We start from the raw sequence: 19,890 nt of genomic DNA on the forward strand, positions 1-19,890 counted from the left end.
GTGGCCATGGCTATAGGTGATGTAATGCAAATATCAGAAGCACCAGATCACCCACCATGGCTTTCCAACCTAGTTGGAGACTTCAAATAGAATATGAGTCCCTTTTGTTATACAAAGGATCTCTGATGCATAATGGCCATGACTCGTGAACCAAAAAAATGTACTGCAGTGATCTGACCTAATCTGTAGGTGCAATCTATTCATATAAACTGCAGAATCCTCAGAATTATGACCGGCACCTGTCAAGATCTTCAGGAAGTGTTCTGATTGGCCACGATGTGCCTGCCGGCTGGTGGGAAGCTCACAGCCCTCCACTTGGTTCCCCGTCTTACAGCTCCTGTATAAATCGCTGTCAGATGGGGAGATCTTGTTCCTTTGTTCATAGTTGGTCTATTACTAAAACCGTTTAGCATTCAGCTAGTGTCCTGTGCTTGAGTGAAGTGGAAACATAAAACTGGTGATGAAAAGTGTGTTACCAAACCTGCTGCGGAGACCAGCCATGGCTGCCGTTAATGCTTTTACTGAATTCCGCCCGGAAAAAGAATCTTGGGAAGCTTTTCTCAAGCATTTCAAGTGCTACCTCCAGGCAAATGACCTCTCAGAGCTTCTTTCTGACAGAAAAAGGGGCTTATTTCTGAGTTATTGCGGGCCGGAAATGTTTGCCACTGCTTGTGCAGATTGGTGCTTATACTAAACATGTAGCAATGGGAAAGAAGAATTGGTAGAGAACCTGTTAAAAGCCCCATATAGCACCATGATATTTATATAACACATTAGAACAATAAAGAACAATAAGGCCTCTCTATAACTGTCTATCACATAAAATCCATAATTGTATACAAAAGCGGGGAAAAGGATGAAAAGCAGAACACATCCTATAGCCAGGTCAACAGGTTCATAGGAAAGATTTGAATTTATTCAATTCAGTGGCTCCCTATAGCCATAAACTGTATATAATCCTTTCAAAATCACTAATCCTTGGTGTAGATCCTGAAGCCTCCTATAGACATAACTTTGGGGAAATAATCACCTTAAATATATTTTAAGCAGTTGTATGAGGTTTTTGTCTGTGTATCCTTCAACCAGTAAGCTATGCCTTTGAGAATCTGATCTAAAATAGATCTGAAAACACTGATAAAATGGGGGGAGGGTGTAATTTATTTTACATCAGTTTGACTTGCAATAACATCTGTACATCAGTTCAAAACGTGAAAGGTGAAAACTTAAAAATGTCCATCCCATGACCTCTTCCCATTACTCTTGATTTTCCTCAAAGGTAAGCAACTGCAACTTCACAAAGGCTGTGATCATAGAGCATGCTTATTTAAACTCTGTAGGTAAATCTATAACAAACATTCAATAAAGATATACTTAACATATAAGCTACCATAGCTTCCCCTCGACTTATTTTTTTAAAAAATCAATATATCTTTTAAGCCATTTCACAAAGAATACTCAACTATCTCACTAACGCTGAAACCTGAATTATTTTTCTACTGCAATTATCAGTAGGGGGTTTGTTATGATTTTTGCTGACATAAACTTCCTGAATAACTTGCTTAATAACTGACAGTTTATGTACAGAAGGCTCTGCTCTCTAATCAAATATTTCCAATGCTGGAGCATCAAAAAGCCTAATGTTGAAAAAAGTTGAGATTTTAAGCTATAAGTACTCAGTCTGTTTTAATTAATGAATATGTCTCAATTGCTAAAGAACAAATGGTCTATGGCACGTTGGTATCATAAAACATATTTCAGAATTAAACAAGAGAAATTTTGCTTAAAGTAAGTATTGACTTTGTCCCAAAATAATGGGATACTGAATATGTGGCAAATGCAAATAATGAAGGGAACTATACTTGTATAGAGAGATGTGGTGGCTCAGTGGCTGCTGAGCTTGTCGATCAGAAAGGTTGGCAGTTTGGCGGTTCGAATCCCTAGCGCCGCGTAATGGAGTGTTCTCCCGCTACTTGTCCCAGCTTCTGGCAACCTAGCAATTCAAAAGCAAGCAAGTAGAAAAAATAGGAACCACCTTTGGTGGGAAGATAACCATGTTCCATGTGCATTTGGCGCTTAGATATGCTGGCCACATGACCATGGAGACATATTCGGACAGCGCTGGCTCTTTGGCTTTGAAACAGAGATGAGCACCGCCCCCTAGAGCCAGGAACAACTAGCACATATGTGTGAGGGGAACCTTTACCTTTATGCTTGTATCATTGCTATAATGTCTCCATAGTAATACCATATGAGTCCATGTGTTTCTGGTATTTTTTTTTCCCTACTCAGACAAAGGAAGAGAGAAAGAGACATATACAGATGATTCAGAACATGGAAATTATGATTCTCGGACAGATGAATCTCTGCTTATTAAAAATACACCTACAAGGCAGAAACCAGAACCTCGGACAAAGACTTCATTGAAGGTAATAGCTTTTGCATATTTACATTATGTTTCTCCTATTCTGATATCAGTATTTAGAGTACAGGTAGTCCTCCAGTTACAACAGTTTTGTTTAGTCACTGTTGAAAGTTACGGTGGCACTGAAAAGTGTCATGACCATTTTTCACATTTCCAGCATCTCTGTGGTCATGTGATCAAAATTCAGATGCTTGACAATTGGTTCATATTTATGACGGTGACAGTGTCCCAAGGTCATATGATCAACTTTTGTGACCTTCTGACAAGCAAAGTCAATGGGGAAGCAGATTCAATTAACAACCGGGTTGCCAGTTTAACAACTGCAAGGATTCACTTAGCATCTGTGGCAAGAAAAGTCATAAAATGGGGCAAAACTCATTTAACAAATATCTCACTTAGCAACATAAATTTTGGGCTCAATTGTGGTCATAAGTCAAGGACTACCTGTAATACTATCTAAAGCAGGAGTGTCAAACTCAAGTCCTGTGGGTCAGATCCAGCCTGTTGATGTCATTAGATCTGGCCACGAGGCCGTCCTGGAAACAGTGACCCCCCCCCCCCCCAGTGCTTTGGCCCAGGCCAGCCAAGCGCTGATCTAAAACTTGGTGATGGCCATCCAGGTTGGAACATGGTCAGTCTTAGATCTGTGGGTCTACCCTGGAGCCAGCAAGGGGCTGCTCCCCACCCCATCCCCAGGGCACATGCTGGAGACAATGGATCCAGGCCACCACAGGTGCACCCAAAGTGAGCAATGTGGAGCTGGCCACACCCACCCAGTTGCCTGTGACCACCTGGACACACACACACCATCCCCCCAAGGTCAACTGCAACCCTGATGTGGCCCTCAATGAAATCGAGTTTGACACCCCTGAGCTAAAGAACAGATTATTATAAATGTAATCCATGTAAACAAGAGCTAGTCTGGTCCAGTGGCTAAGACACCAGGCTATCCACTGAAACCAGTGAACTGACAGTTTTAGTCACACCTTTGGCTTGAAAGCTAGCTGGGTGAATCTGGACCAGTCGTTCTCAACCATATTAGGATCAGGCAACAAGCTGGTGAGTCAATTCCTGTTACAACCAATGTTACTTGTGAGGAAATGCTAGAAAGAAAAAAATGTAATCCATACAAACAACAAAGCCAAAACAGATGAACCAAAAGACAGAATTACAATATATTAATTTTTGAAGTCAGATCACAGGAATGCAGTGGACAAGGCAGTAATAGAGCAATAATGACTGACCTAGGAAGAGCTATGATCTGCAGAGTCATGTTTAGTTAAGTTAGGGAAGGGTCTGTGGTGTTTTAATTGCTGGAGACTAAAGTGATATAAATTTGAAAATGCAGTAAGGAAACATGTATTAATTTTATAGTCATTACAATAAAGCAGATTTGGGTCAAAGTTCCTCCCACTCCATTTAAGCATCATTTTAGAAAGCTTGCTATTTTATTTAATAATAAATTGGTTCCCAAAATTATTTGACATGTAATCATCTGTATAATTCCGTATGTGATGTATGGACATAAAATGTTCCTTTGAGTTTGTTTTTCATTCAAAGCGAAAGTCATAAAACTGCAAGGTCAACTGAAGGAAGGTATTTGTCTTTTTTCTGGCATCCATTTTTCTTATCAAAATTGCTCTTAAGGGATGCTTTTCATCCCACTAACAAATGAAAGAAAATTATGGTCCGCCCCCTCTCCCCAAGGGAAAATCCAGATCTGTAAATATATGGGGCATTTTATCTTGCACATGAGTTGGGTTGGTTGTTCAGAAATCCATTACAAATCTCAAGCCTGTTATACTTGCAGAATCACCTAACATATGGAGTCTTTGAATGATACATGTACCACAAGTTTCACTCTGTTCTCCTACCTAGAATAACAAATATATCCTCTGACAGTACATGAAATAAACAGAAAACAAATTGTTAGTACCCACCCTCTCCATGTTTTTAGTCCTTTCTATATACATTTGTCTGGCCATCTGTTAGTAGGCTTCAAGAAGAGGATTTAGGATTATGTCCGTGAAAAGATTTGTGTGACAGAGATAACATTCTCATTGGCAAAGAGCAGAGGCAGTGAAATGTGCTTTGATGAAATACATTCCATTGCCCTGAAGTGTTTCTTTTTCTTGTACTTGTTACTCATGCTGCCCTTTCTCAAACCTTGGAGAAGCTGTGTTGCTGAAGAAGCTGTGAGAGTATGAAAAACAGATCAAAGGGAAACATTATTTGTTTAATTTCTACATGAAACTGCTGTGAGAGGTCACCCTTTGGCACAAGGCTAAGTATCATCAGTATGCACATAATACTCAGTTGTGTATCTGTGCCAATGTTATTATATATTTTGCCAATTAAAAGATGCTGCCTCAGTTCTTTCCCAGGGTCTGGAGGATGCAGGGATTGAGATGAAGAAGAATAAGCTCAATGTAACTCTAGCAAGACTGTGAGTCACTGTGAGGTTTGGGTCCCCCTGCAAATCAGTTGTGAGGATTTTTTCATCTTTCATTCTGGATGGGGGTGTCTTGATTTTACATAGCCAGTGCACACGGATTCGTTATTTAAACCTTTCTCCCAACCAGAATGTTTGCTCTTCCATAAACAAATGATTATTGGCAGACCTCCTTCTTTGACAATACCATTCCTTCTTTTTCAGTTTAAAATCTCAGCTAGCTATGATCATGAAAAATGACAGCTGTGCACATTTTTGAGATCAGATACTTTTCCAACAATGTGAGCCATGATGTTTTTTTTTTTAACTTTATTTGGTTTATCAAACATGTACAAAGTAACAGGTATAAGTATAAACATGGACATGAACAAATGAAATGAGTACAAATAAAGGGAGACAGTAGGGCAGGGATGGTAGACGCACTGTCCTTATGCACGCCCCCTTTACGGACCTCTTAGGAATGGGGTGAGGGCCACGATAGACAGTTTGAGGTTGAAGCTGTGGGGGTTTGAGGATGTAACAACAGAGTCAGGTAGAGCATTTCAGGCATTTACCAGTCTGTTGCTGAAGTCGTATTTTCTGCAATATGTGTGTTGTATGTGCAGAGAGTCACTATTATTCACACTATACTTTACCTTTTGCTGATGTTTAAATACCAAAGTGTTAAGAGGAGAGGCAGTAGTTTAAAAAATATTAGAAATGATGTACAGTACATCATGATTCCATTCTAGACTCTACATATTTAGTAATTCATATCTCTCCTCTTTGATGTTACTCCTACACACTTACTCCTACATACCTTGAGTTATGAAACAGCTGAAAGTTAAAGGTGGAAAGCCACTAATATCAAATAGCAGGTGGTATGCTGTTTCTTTTCAATAGCTACTATGCTATTTCAAAGCCAGCCAAAAAGGGATGCAGGTATCACTATAGCAAATCAAGCTGTATGTAAATGGTGCAGTTCTATACTTAGATATCCATGGAACATTTAATTCATTTGTGTGTGTATAGAATTTCAGCTATAAAAGCTGCAAAAGAATGCAGTAGGGTGCATAGGCATTAACGTCACAGAAGCAATCAGTGCCTAAAAGAGAAATTTCATTCTCCTTTCTATTATCCATGTACAGAAATGAAAGCCATATCATTGCTAAAGTCATTTTATAAACTTTCATTAGAGACTCATTTCTGTAGCAACTGATAATATTCTTCACTTTTTGCCTTAATCAATAAAAATCATAAAGTAATCTGAAGAGGATTCTGCTCTTTGCTGCCCAAATATATTTGATAGGCTGCATTTGTGCAAATCATTAACAATATCATCATCATCATCATCATCATCATCATCATCCTCATCCTCATCCTCATCCTCATCCTCATCCTCATCCTTAATGCATTATATGAACCTAGCCTGTGAAGTTAATTTATAGCTAATGTATTGTGCAAATCTAGAATTTTCTCTTAACTGAGAAATTTGTAGTTCAGTTAAGTATGAGCAAACATTTTAAGCAAACAAATAATACTATACCAGTTTTATAAGTATCAGTAGTAGCTTTCTGCTATGGTCCTGTCATCTGTGCTTTCCTGAACTCCCAGTAAAAGTAGTTCTTGACTTATGGCCACAGTGGGTTTCAACATTTCCATTGCTAAGCATGATGGTTGTTAAGTGAGTATGCCCAATTTTACAACCCTTTTGCCACCATTGTTAAGTGAATCACATGACTGTGATTTCATGACCCATGAAACTGGCTTCTCCCATTGACTTTGCTTGTCAGAAACTGGCTGTGAAGCTCGTAAATGGTGTTCATGTCACCCCAGGATGCTGCAGCTGTCATAAATGTATGCAGGTTGACAGGTGCCCAAATTTTGATTGGATGACTGTGAGGATGCAGTGACAGCCAAAAGTGTGAGGACCAATCATAAGCCCTTATTTTCAGTGCCATTGTATTTGGCACTTGAAACACAACCATTGTAATCAAATGGTTGTAAGTTGAAGACTAGTATAGTCTGCTGTGGACCTTCTCTGCTGCAAATGAATATGCACTAGTATTATCCATGAAGGTCTTCAGATTGGTAAGAGAAACAAAATGGTGCCTCTGTCATAAATTCTTCTTCCAGAAGTAGATCACATATTAGAACTGGCAGACCTGCTGATGAAGCCAAGTCTCTGAATATTTGCAGGCAAAGTTTTATATCTTCACAGAATATCATACATCAACACTGTTGTGATAAACTGCTGAATTGAAAGATTATTTATTGCTGGGAAAACTGCCACAATTCATCACATCCTATAATATTTCCTACAGTACTCCATTCTTTGAATGTCTATTGAATAGTGATGTTTTGGAAGACATCTTCCTGAGTCAGCAGAGGCTCTAGATTCTAGTATGGTTTTCAGTCAGACCTGAAGTGTTGCATTAAGCCACAGTGTGAGGTATGTTCCCAGTTGATTAAACTCAGAATAAATGGATATAGATTGTTATACGATTTGTCACAGGTTGTAAAAGTCCAGACTAATGTGAAAAATGCCAAGTCCCCTGTGATACCTAGTGCTTATATTTCTAATATTTTTTTTCAGCTCAGCACTTAAAAATGAAACATGCTTATATTTTAATTGATCTGTTTTTACTAATATGTATCGTATTTTTTGCAGTATAAGATGCACTTTTCCCTCCCCTCCCTAAAAGAGCGTGGAAATATTGGTGCATTCTATACAGAGAATACAGCCATTTTGGCCTCCTGAAGCCCTGCCCCTGCATCCCATTTTTTGTGAAAAGCGGGTGAAAAATGACCCGTTTTCCACAAACAGAGAGGCGTTTTTGCCTTCCCCCCTGCTAAAGCTGCATACTACTCCTAGGGACTGGGGAGAACAAAAACTTATTTTTCTTACTTACCTCTTCAAAATCTTGTTGCGTCTTATACACTGGTGCATCTTATAGTCCGAAAAATAGGGGTATATATAATTAATCAATCTCCAGAAGCTAAACAGGGTCAGCTCTGGTTAGTAAATGAATGAGAGCTCATCAGTAAATCAAACTGAAAAATGTAAGCTCTACCCCCCCCCCCAATTTTGTTTGAAGGGGAGAAAACACTGAAAGAAGGTAATTAATTCTGTATTGTTTCAAAGACAATTAAGTAAACTTGCCTTCTTAAATCATAGAAGTCAAGGTCAAATTGGACTATTTAGCAATAACACTTAGACTTATAAACCCCTCAACAGTGATTTACAGCACTCTCTAAATTGTCAGCATATTGTCCCCAATAATCTGGATCCTCAGTTTACCGCCCTCAGAAGGATGAAACACTGAGTCAACCTTGAATTGGTCAGGATCAAATTCCTGGCAGTGGGCAGAGTTAGCATGCAATACTGCATCCTACCTGCTGCACCATTAGACAGTATGTTTATTGCTAATATACTGTAATTATTTTTTTACCATTTTAATGGTACCATTATTACAGAAAGATAAGCTTTCAAAGATAGCAAAAAAATACTGAGAAAGGCTTTTTCTTAAGCCAATTTAACCCGTCAGAAAAATGATCTATGTCTTTGATATAGTTGGACCCAATATATTACAATTTTAGAATTTTAATCTTGGCTTAAATACCACTCTTCAAGTAATACAAACTTTTGAATATTAAATCTGCTTTCTATAAAAATATCAAACATCTTGAGGTACGGCATTTGATACATCATTTTAGTTTTTAATTTTAATCAAATAGTTGGCAAGAGAAGTTTTCCATTATAAGTGAATTTACTCATCTGTCCTTTAAATAATAGTCATACTGAATGCTTTTAGCCTCACTAAGCAGCTTCCACTGTACATATCTATCTATCTATCTATCTATCTATCTATCTATCTATCTATCTATCTATCTATCTATCTATCTATCATCTATCTATCTATCTATCTATCTATCTATCTATCATCTATCTATCATCTATCAAATGTATATAGCCATCATCTTACAAACAACTCTGAGTGGTGTACAAGTGGAGTGCAGTAAATAAATAAATACTAAACAGTTATAGTAGTTATTATTAAAACTTTTAAAATTTAAATGTTTTCAATTTATAAAATTTATATTTAATTTAAAATTATAAAAACAAAACTAAAAAGAAGGAATATTAGGTTAAGAGATGTTAATAATAGTGGAGCCACCTTAATAATGCTCTGGTCCCTTAAAGTTCCCAGGCCTGATAATGCAACCTGGTTTTGAGGGACTTTCGGAAAGTCAAAAGTGGTAGATCCAGGTTCAGTTAGGGTGGGGAGATGGGATTCCATAGAGACAGTGCCACAGCTGAAAAAATATGCTGCCTGGGGCCCATCAAATGTAACTCCCTAGGGGTACCTGTAGTATGTCCTCTCTGCTGAATCTGATGGGACAGGCAAGTGTAAATGGAGTGGTTATCCCGCAGATAATCCTTCTCAATGACAAAGTTTAGAACCAACACACATACGTTATTCTTAACAAAGCTGCTCCTTCTTGGAAAATGGAGATGACATCTGATTTGAGGGCACTTGTTAAACAATGCCAATTAAGTGAGTGATGATTTGTACCAACTTAGTGTAAAGTATTATGAAGTTGATGCTTTACACTAGATTAGTTAGGTAGCATTTTGGAGAGAAGGTTCAATTTTAACAATGTTTCAAATTTTCACCTTACTTTGTCCACCCCCTACTACTTATGATATGTGAATATGTGTGGGTAATACATATGAATGGGATATATCTCTACATATATTTATGTACAAAATGGAAAATTAAAGACTAAATAGAAGCACAAATTTAAAACGACAACTATGTTGTCAGTTCTGCCCCAAATATGTCCTGGCAACACTCTTTTATATCAGCTAATTTCCTGCAGGAAAGCAGCTAGAATTAAGGATGGGCAACAACGAGAACATGGCTCGTTGTGTAGATAACGATTCTATTTCTGCAGAAAGCGCCAATTCAACATCTTGCCTTTTCTTGCATACCTGATAATATGTTGCAAGTGGATCTGCACATCAGGTTTATAGAAATAAGATTCACCATAGCTAAAGATACATGGTGTGCTTTCTGCATTGTGGAATCAAACAACACCTTTGTCTGATATACAAAGATAGACTCAAGGGTGTAGCATCTCTGTTTCAAAAGGGTCATTTTGAGCTACTCTTCCTTACTCAAAAGGCTTAGACTGCATCATTCTTTTTTTGATTTTGTGTGGATGTTTTTGAGCTTTGGCTGAAATGAGCTCAAACCATTTAATAATTTATTCAAAAGGATATTAAAATACACATATAGCAAATTACTTTGGAATTGGTTACTAAGAACCCTATTAAAATAAAATCCTCCTTCACAGAAGCAGAAAGCTGTGTTAATGGATTGAAGGTACTGGGTAGAATTTAGAAATGGAGATATTATACCTCTTTAGCAGGGGTGTCAAACTGGCGGCCCACAGGCTGGATGTGTCACATGCAGGCCACGCCCCCCCAGCTCTGCAAATGGGAAAAGCATCATAAAATGTCATGTGATGGCAATGTGATGCAGTGAGTATGGTGGCACCCATACTCTATAGCAAGTACAAACTTTTGATCTTTAACTATTATTACTTATATAAATAAATAATGCATTTGCAGTAAAGAAATATAGAAAACTGGTTGTAGAAAAAGTCCTAGTAGTCCATCAAATGTGCCCTTTGAGAGTTTTTTATTTGCTTTTTGTTTTCTATTTAACTCACTCATTAATCATTATTTTTGTTTATTTTTATTTTATGTTAAATTTTTATTGAATGATGGACATGTATTTAATCCAAGCATGTTTAAACTCAGCTAGTGATGAGAATGTTTTTTTTTCTTTATGACCCATGGTGGTGCAGTAGAATTAAGTATTGCAGGCTAATTTTGTGACTGCCAACTGCCAGCAGTTCGGCAGTTCGATTCTCACCGGTTCAAGATTGACTCAGCCTTCCATGCCTCCAAGATCAGTAAACTGAGGACCCAGATTGTTGGGGGCAATATACTGAATCAGTAAACAGCTGAGAGAGAGCTGTAAAATACTGTGTATATACCCTGTTTTCCTGAAAATAAGACCTCCCCGGATAATACATGCGCTAAAATAAACCGTCCCCCCAAAATAAGTCCTCCCCGAAAATATTGCAATACAGCAGCATCCATGAGGTGACCACACTCACCTCCTCCTGCACCTCAAAAATAATAAGACCTCCCCAAAAATGAGGCCAAGCACTTATTTTAGGGGAATTTTATTTTGGGGGAAACACGGTAAGTCTAAGGGCTATCGCTGAATGCTTTTCCTGAAGAACAATTCCAAAATGATCTAGTTGAGTTTTGTCTACGTTTCATCAAGCATCTTGGTAGTGAGGATGGTGAATTATACACTTCCTAGGCTAAGTCTTTTAGACATGAAGACAAATGTGAATTGTTTTGGAGTGCTAAATTGTCAAAGCTGACCTTTTTTTAAAAAGAAAAAATCCCCTTGAATTCTTTGCATTATAAGGAGGTATGCTCAAACAATACTCTCTTTTCTGTAAAGTTCTGTCCAGTATTTTTATATTTGGGCTTTGGAAAGGATTCAGAAGAAGAGCCGACAGGAAGAAACTTATTTGATTAATGTCTTCAATCTTCCCTTGAGTGTGTATCATTGCAATTTAATATGGTTTCCTCTCAGTTTGAAACATAGATTAAAAGGTAATCTGATTACTATTTCTGTTTAAAGCAACAGCATTCCTGGATAATGAAAAAGAGCCTTTGTCTTCCAGAGAAGCATGGCTTCTATACTTTTGCCTTTGCTCATATATCTTAAAATATCATATTAAATGAGACTTAATTTATCATTTTTTTTTGCAGTTCAAGAATGAATTAAACCAGATTAAATTGGACAAGAGAAATGTGTTTTGTCTAATTTGAAAACTGATTTATTGATTTGTTAGCAAAGATCTGAATTCAGTGATTTACAAGATAGTCTCCTTCCCTCGCCATATCCACTTTTCCATAGAATATAAGATTTCTTCATTAAGGGGAAATGAATCTGACATTGTAACATAGTACTACTTACGGTGCTGTACACAATCACATTATAGGGAACATGGACATCATAAAAATAATAATATATAAATAAACAGTGGCAAAAAGCTACCAACAGAAGCAGTTAAAGATTTTCACAAAAGGTTTTTATAGGTTTTCAGATAGATTAAATGACTGGGTTCACCTTTCATACAAAACCATATTATAGTTTGCTTTTGACTTAGTGTGATGCCTGAAACCTGCCAGGATGGTTTGGTAAACCATTGTATATAGCAGCTTAGTGTTAAGTGTGATCAGGTCACTGTGGTTTCTTCAATAAAGCATGATTATGATTTATGTCTCATGAAATAATACAATAATTGATCGGCAACTGATAAAATACTTTATCCGACTGATCCACGGATGGTAAAATTGGGAAAGAGGAGGTTCCTAAATCAAACACTATTTTCAGTTGTATCACTTGACAACATAATTTGTATTGTGAAGTGAACAATCTTAGCAAGAATTTAGGATCTTACTGTCAAAGGGTCAGTGGCATCTTTTGACTATGCTACTGGGAGTGAACTTAACTGAGATATATGCTTAACAATGAATTATGTTTTTTTACAAAATGTGACACAATAATATATTAGCATAGGTTATCTATATTTTATTAAAAGCAATAGTGAGGAATGTCAGCAGAGAGATGTCATTTCCTGCATTTTGTCTCATGCAGGGATTTATATGTTATCCTGGGTAATGCCCTCTGCTGGACAAAATGTACCACAACAGTCACATTTAAAACCATAACACTCCCCACTTGCCACCTGTAGACTATGCAGTTTCTCATTAATGAAAGATTTGCCATGATAGTCATATACTATCTACACTAGGCAATCCCTCCCTTTCTCCCCCAAATAGAGCCTATTTTCAAGTGATACTGAATATCAGTCATACTGAAATAAAATCAATTGTGAATTAATGGTAGAGTTGAGAATAAAATTGAAAACAGTTCTTCTTAGGGAAAAGTTGAAATGTAGATAAAACCAAACAGCTCTCTAATGGGATTCCAAAAGAGGCAAAAATAACTGAATGGCATTTCATTGTACAGAGCCACGGTGGTGCAGTGGTTAGAGTGCAGTACTTCAGGCTACTTCTGTTGATCACCGGCTGCCAGCAGTTTGGCAGTTTGAATCTCACCAGCTCAAGGTTGACTCAGCCTTCCATCGTTTCGAGGTCGGTAAAATGAGGACCCAGATTGTTGGGGGCAATATGCTGACAGTGTAAACTGCTTAGAGACGGCTGTAAAGCACTGTGAAGTGGTATATAAGTCTAAATGCTATTGCTATCTGTTGTGTCCTCGGTGAGACGACCGGCGGCTGCCGAGGGACACGGGAGATGCTTTGATTGGTTGAGATGTGCCTGCCAGCAGGTGGGAAAATTACACTTCTCTCATTGGTTCCCCGCCTGACAGCTCGAAGTATAAATAGCTGTCAGGTGGTCTAGTTGCCATTCTGTTCTGTTCTATGCTATGCCATGGTTGTTGTTAAATAAATAGTTATTGAACCAGTCACTTCCTCCATTATTGAGCGTTCACAGGAACACAAAACTATCCACTGCCCTGACCCGCCAACTTTCAGGAATCCTTAAATCCATCTCTGATTATTTACAAGGAGTGTTAACTTGATTTAGTCTAAGCCAAAACAGTCAAAGCTTGGTCAGGATGAAGAATATGGTCAGGATAAAGCAGAGGATTAAAGATTCCAAGACACAAATCCCACATGGGAGCCAAGATTGGAAGAGCAATGTAGAAAGATATACCTAGCAAAACAGGACATTCAGGATCAAATGTGACAAGGTCTGATGTACATGAAAATGGATTCTTTCAGCATTACATCCCTTTGGGTAAAGCCATTAATAAACATGTACTCAGCTTCTGCTAATTCACAGCCAGTACCTAACAGATCTGATTGCAAATGATTGACACACCAAGGGCATACACTACTAATAAGCATGCTATTTGCACAGCACAATGGAAAAATTGCACTCCTCCTCTTTTCTGTCTTCTGGCTCTCTACCCAGAGCTGATGTTCTCCTTGTGGGTTGAACAGTGTAGCTAGTATGAGTGGGGTAAGAGGTAAGGCTATCTTAAGTAACTTATTTCCGAATCTCAGTTATCAATATCAAAGACTGGGACTCACTGCAAGGATAAGACTAGGAGTCAATCCCTTTTCCTCTTCATCCAGAGAAGAAACAAACCTTCCCCAGAATGGGGAAGGAAGGAAGTCCCTGTCTTTGGAATTAAAATTGGTCTGGAACTATTGAGAGAGGCTGTAGTAATAACGTTTTGGATGCTGTGTTGAGGTTTTTTCCTCCCTCTCTCTCATATTCTAATGCAGTGTTGCATAACTTTGGCAAATTTAAGATGTGTGGATTTTAGTTCCTGGAATTCTCCAGCCAGCCATGTTGGTTGGGAAATTCTAGGAGTTGATGTTCTTTCATTTTAAAGTTGCCAAGGATAATAAACATTGTTCTAATGATTTAGGGAGGAGTCAATCTGAGTTTCTTTTTCAAGCTTTTTGTATTTTCTAGGCTTAATTCATGTCTGATAACCCCTCCAAGTTCATCTCTGATTCTACAGAATTCCATGCCAGCTTGCTTGAATGATGGGTTATGACACAGCTTGTTGATGTGTAATTCTGCTCTGTAAGGAATATGCCGAAAGAAGCTCATGAAAGCCCCTTATTATTGGAAGGGGAAATTATCTAAGCCCTTGTTAAATTAATTTATTTGCTAATTATTCTCTTGCCTCTCTCTCTTCTCCCTTCAAGGTGGCAGAACACCTGTTGTTTTAGTATGCTTGACTCATACCCACTAACACTTCTTGTGCCAAAGTAAGCTTGAGGCTATGATTTCTCTTGGCAGAGTCAAGAATCCAGAAACGGCATCATTTCATATATATTTTTTATTATTATTTCTTCAGTTAATAGGGTGGAAGTGCTCAATCTTTTGAAGAGACAAGCACTTCAGCAGTTATCTCAAGGTCATACAGGAAGTTGTTTACACTGGTTGAAATGTTGTAGATGGATTGCTATTGATTATTGCTTTTGTCAGACAATTATTTACAGAGCCGAAAGCATATCCTAATAAAATTAAACACACCCTAATTTTCTTCAAAATTATGACTGCCCCCAAGTGACATGATGTTCAAAGACATGCTAAAATAGACTTCATCTACTTGCAAAATGTAAGAGAGAAAATATGGCAAAGTGTATGGCAAGACCCCATAAAGCTTGCAGTACTGTTCCTTTTAATGAATCTTATCCATCCAGTTACCCCCCTAAAGAATATCTGGCCATTGGTTTCCAAAAGATGGCCCACGCCTGATTAATATCATGACATGAATGAGCTGCAGCAGGCACAATATATAGATTAAACTGTTCACATTTCTGGAAATGTATATATCACTTTTTTCCAATCTTACTTTCTTGTCTTGTCTTGAGAGGTCAGTTAAGGTGATGAACAAATGACTGCAAAGATTACAGAAGAACATGCTGAGCAGCACATTCTTTTATTTCAAGCTGACTGGTAGAAAAGTAGAAAATAGAAGGGATAACTTTTATGAAGATAGTTCTTTGCATTTCACCGAAGAAATGGAAAAACATCAGAACAACAAATGGCAACAATGAGCTTGATGGAGTGCCAGCCAGCGAAGGGGCTATTATCCAATACATCTCCCTTTGGCCATGTTGGTGACAACACAGTCAGAAATAAAGCTTGATGCAGTGCAGTCTTGAACTTATTTATGCAGAACTGTGATATATTCTATAAAAGGGACGTTGGTTGTCATGAGGCAGCTTTAATTCCATATTTAAAAAGTTACCATTAAAAATTGCTGAGGGAAGCTGAAACATTCTGGGAACACCATAGACCTCTCTATGCAGCTTTCTTGGCAGCAGTGTATGCATTTGCCAGTGCTTTGATTTCCCAGTTTAGCTAGTTTAGCTACAGTTTAGCTACAGTCCTAGTATTTCCTGATAATCGCCCGCCTAAGTCCTAACCAAGCCCAACCTTGCAGTATATATATATATATATATTTAATCTTCTAGAAGGTCGGACAGGTGTTGCCATCTGAATTAATGCATCTTTAAATCATCAGAGTCTATTGTCTGTGGTTCTCTCTTGTTTATTCAGAACACATCTAAAGGAATGGTGGAAGTGTAGACTGGTTGTAGAATATTCATTAATTCAAACTTCAAGTGCATAATCTCATCTTCCAGGCACCTGGCACTTTCCAGGTCTGAACTTCTAGGAACTGCAATTCAAAATGTCTGGAGAGAATAGGACAAGCTGCCAAAGACTAATAGTGACCTGATGCATTGTGTCAGTTCTAATGAGGTGAAGAAGCAACAAGAAGAAAATATTGGAGACTTATAGAATTCCCAAGTTTGGGGAGTAGAATTACATTATCACTCTCTCTCTCAACTTGTCATACAAAATTAGGTGAAACAAAACAATATTAGGGTGATACAAACAATTCAGTAAGGATTGTGTGTTAATGGTGGCCATAGATTTCTGACTGAGTATAAGGCCTGGAAATAGCTTCCCTAATGAAGGGAAAATAAAGAATGGGATATTTATCAAGTAAATCAGTAAATAATGTGAAAGATGATTACAAATGACTAGCTGGAATCCCAACAAGAGCAAATCTCTTATCCTGCTGTTGTACATTTACATTTTCTGCTCTGGACCAAAATAGAGCTCAGGGATGGTGTATAATATTTATAGAGCTAGTTATATTTTCCCACATTTCCTCCATACTGTTAAACATCAACTTTACTTATAATAGAATTATGATATGTGCAACACAGTACTTGCTCATGATTTCAACTCGCCAAGAATATTGCACTTTTCTGTCATTCTGAATCAGGTTCATCTGAAGCATAAGACTAGACACAAAAGAGAGAAATGCTGAACCTGTTTCTCCTCTATTAGTAGGATTGGATGTTACTCTTTAATAATAGGTATTATACTGTCATTGCTCCCTGAGATTCTGTATATATAATGGACAAAATAATGTATTAGAGTCAATAAATCAGGAGCAGTTGCACCTGGATACATACCAAATCTGTTTTCTTGCTTGTCCCTCTTCTGTTCTTATACCTTGCATGTACCCATATAGGAGTATGGTTATTACTGAAAACCTCATCCAAAGGCCATAAATATACTGAAACTGAAACAAATTGCAACCTGCAACATTTTAGTTCAGAATTTTGCTGACTTTCTTCTGTCTCGTCATTTCATGAATTGTTTTGTTTTGTTTCCAATTTTCTGAGTCACAACAAAAGTGGAAGCCGTTGTCAACCTAGGCCTCAAAACCATGAAAGATATTTCGCAAGGGTAGGATTTAATGATGCTTTAGGAAAGGAGAGGATGGTGTGTTTAAATACATCTTCATGGAGATTGACTGTCTCTGTGGAATGGCTTGCATTGGCTTCTGAGCAGCATTGTTGTCCACAGGGAGGGTCCGAAAAGTCAGAGGGCAGCTACAGTTATGTGATTGAAGGCCTACTTTTTTATTTTTATTTTTATGTGCATCACAGTTGCCCTTGTTTCTGAGGAAAGGCAAATAACCATCAAAGCTAAGCAGCTTCAGGGCCACTGGGACTGCAGGGAAGGATGGATTGGAATTCAAAATGTTGCCACTGATGTCTAGATAACAGATCGGCAACCCGAGAACTCTTCCATGCTGCCTTTTCCAAAACTGAACAGCATTAGCTGTGCTGTTTTGAGGCAGGAAACATTAAAATTGGCTTCTGAGCAGCGTTCTGAGCACCGCCCCGAGTCCCTTTTTGGGAGAGGGGGCGGTTTAGAAATCTAAAGAAATAAATAAATAAATAATAAATAAATAAAATAATAACATGAACTCAGAAAATTGATTTAACAGTGATTTCACTTTTAATAAAACCATTCTAATATGAATTCTTTAATTATCGCTGTTTTCATCCAACTATTTTGGATTGTACGCTTGATATTTTGGATTTTGACCATAAATATACCATTTATATTACTTTAATAATTGTATTGCTTAACACAGTTTAAAACAGATGCACTGGTTAAAATCTCAATTAGGGAGTCTGAGGTTGAAAATCTCTGCTTCATGTGGAGTTTATGAGTCACTCATCCCTAGTCCAATGTACCAAGATGTATTATGGGATACCATTAGAGGAGGTCTCCTGTATTATTACTGATCCTTTATGAGATACATCAAAATAAGTAAGCAAAGAAGCAAAAGTTCTCAAAATTCCTGGAAAAAAAATCCTTTGTAACTCACTTTGTACCATCAACCTACTTATTTAGTCTGATATCTGCCTCCTGTTAAGGAGATATCATATAGATTTACAGCACTGAATGTCACCAATATCCTGATTACCTTTACCTAAATTTGTGGAGTTTAAGGAACAAATGGTTTTTAAAAAATTGAGAAAGAGCAAGAAGTACTTTCGTCTAGGTTTCTCTTCTGCCTTGGGTATAATTCTTAGGGCTAAGAAAAAACTACTGTTCCTAAAAATACATCCCATATTTTAATCATTGGCTGGACTTTGTTGCTATGTTTAAGAGTCCATTATATATCCCTTTTTTCTTTCAGAGTGACATGTCTGCACTGGGAACATCAGGTTTATTCTTCAAAGATGGCAAAAAACGTATTGATTACATTTTAGTCTACAAAAAATCTAGTCCTCAAATTGAGAAAAGAGGCACCTTTGAAAAGAATTTACGAGCGGAAGGATTAATGTTAGAAAGAGAGGTGGGTAGTGTTTCTTATTTGCTCAAAATGGCTGCTACTGTGAGGAAAATCCATTACATGATTTGCATCTTACTGAAGAGATTGCAGGATTAACTGGGCCTTACCTTCAAAGAAACCATAGAAGACCTTGCAGAGTAGAAAAGAGGGAAGGGTTAAGAAAATGAGCAGCTTGACGGATAGTGTAAAAAGTAGGGAAGGGAAGGAGGAAAAAAGCAAATAAATGTTTTTTTTAAAGAAAAAAGAAAGAAACTAGTAGTCCAGGGGTGGGTTCCTGTACTGGTTGGAATCGATTCGTTTTGCGCCCACACGCCCACCGTGCGTTGCTCACGCAAGCACAATTGACAATAATTTGTTCTGTGCATGTGTAGAAACATGCCGACAATGGCAGAAGAGACCGGGGAACTGGTTCGGGAGCATAGCTCGCCTGGGTCGCTGCTGGTTCTGTGACCCAGGCCAAATCACCACTACTGGTTCTGCCGAACCAGGCTGAACTGGTAGCAACCCACCTCTGTAATAGTCCATGTGAAAAGTGTTAGAGGTGGGCAAGGAAGAGGCTGACACGGCTGAGGTAATTCTAACAGTTTAATCGCAACAGGTCTTACAGCTAATGCAGGAGAGAACCGAAGCTTCCCTGCTTGACAGCTATTTATATGGAGCTGTCAAGCAGGGCAACCAATCAGGAGAGAGAAAAGGCCCGCGTTTAGCCAAGCCACGTCTTATCCAATCAGACGTGGCTTGGCTGTTGCCGACAGTCAGGCAGGGTAAGCCTGACGTCATCGGGAGAATACTACAAAAAGCTCAAAAATAATTCTGTATGGAGGAGTTTTATTGATGGACTTCTTTAAGGAAAAACAATTTACTGTTTGATCTGATCATAACAGCATTTTTCTCAAATTGTTCAGAATCAACCAATCTTCTGGGAAAGTGAGAGGCCATTTATAACCACTTCTTCTATCTAAATGCAATGTTTTAAGGAAAAGGACATTTTGGGCTAGTGGCAATGAGATTTTAAAGTATTATTTATGCCCCAAATAAACTCAGTCAAAAGTGATGCTACTTCTCACCGAATAAATTTGGCTTCATCGTAAATAAAAACAAAGCAATCATAAAATACAGGGAATAAAATGACAGATTGTCAATTGCTTTGCAGTATAAAATAAAAACAGGGATTTGGGGTGTGGGGAGGCAGATTTGGGAAGGAACTACTG

The 19,890-nt window shown here is 37.9% G+C and overlaps 1 protein-coding gene across 2 annotated transcripts in view; it reads left to right on the plus strand.

Annotated features, from left to right (window-relative positions):
- The window catches only part of ANO3 (anoctamin 3), a 237,347-nt gene that overhangs the window by 140,024 nt on the left and 77,433 nt on the right, over nt 1-19,890 (plus strand). For both annotated transcript variants that reach the window (XM_081936174.1, XM_081936175.1), the window contains exons 4-5: nt 2,290-2,426; nt 18,524-18,682. In XM_081936174.1, the coding sequence (XP_081792300.1) occupies nt 2,290-2,426; nt 18,524-18,682 (296 nt within the window). The remainder of the gene's footprint in view (nt 1-2,289; nt 2,427-18,523; nt 18,683-19,890) is intronic.

The sequence above is a fragment of the Natrix helvetica genome, assembly GCF_964273705.1.
Source record: "Natrix helvetica genome assembly, chromosome: 1".
In the NCBI taxonomy this organism is placed as follows: domain Eukaryota; kingdom Metazoa; phylum Chordata; class Lepidosauria; order Squamata; family Natricidae; genus Natrix; species Natrix helvetica.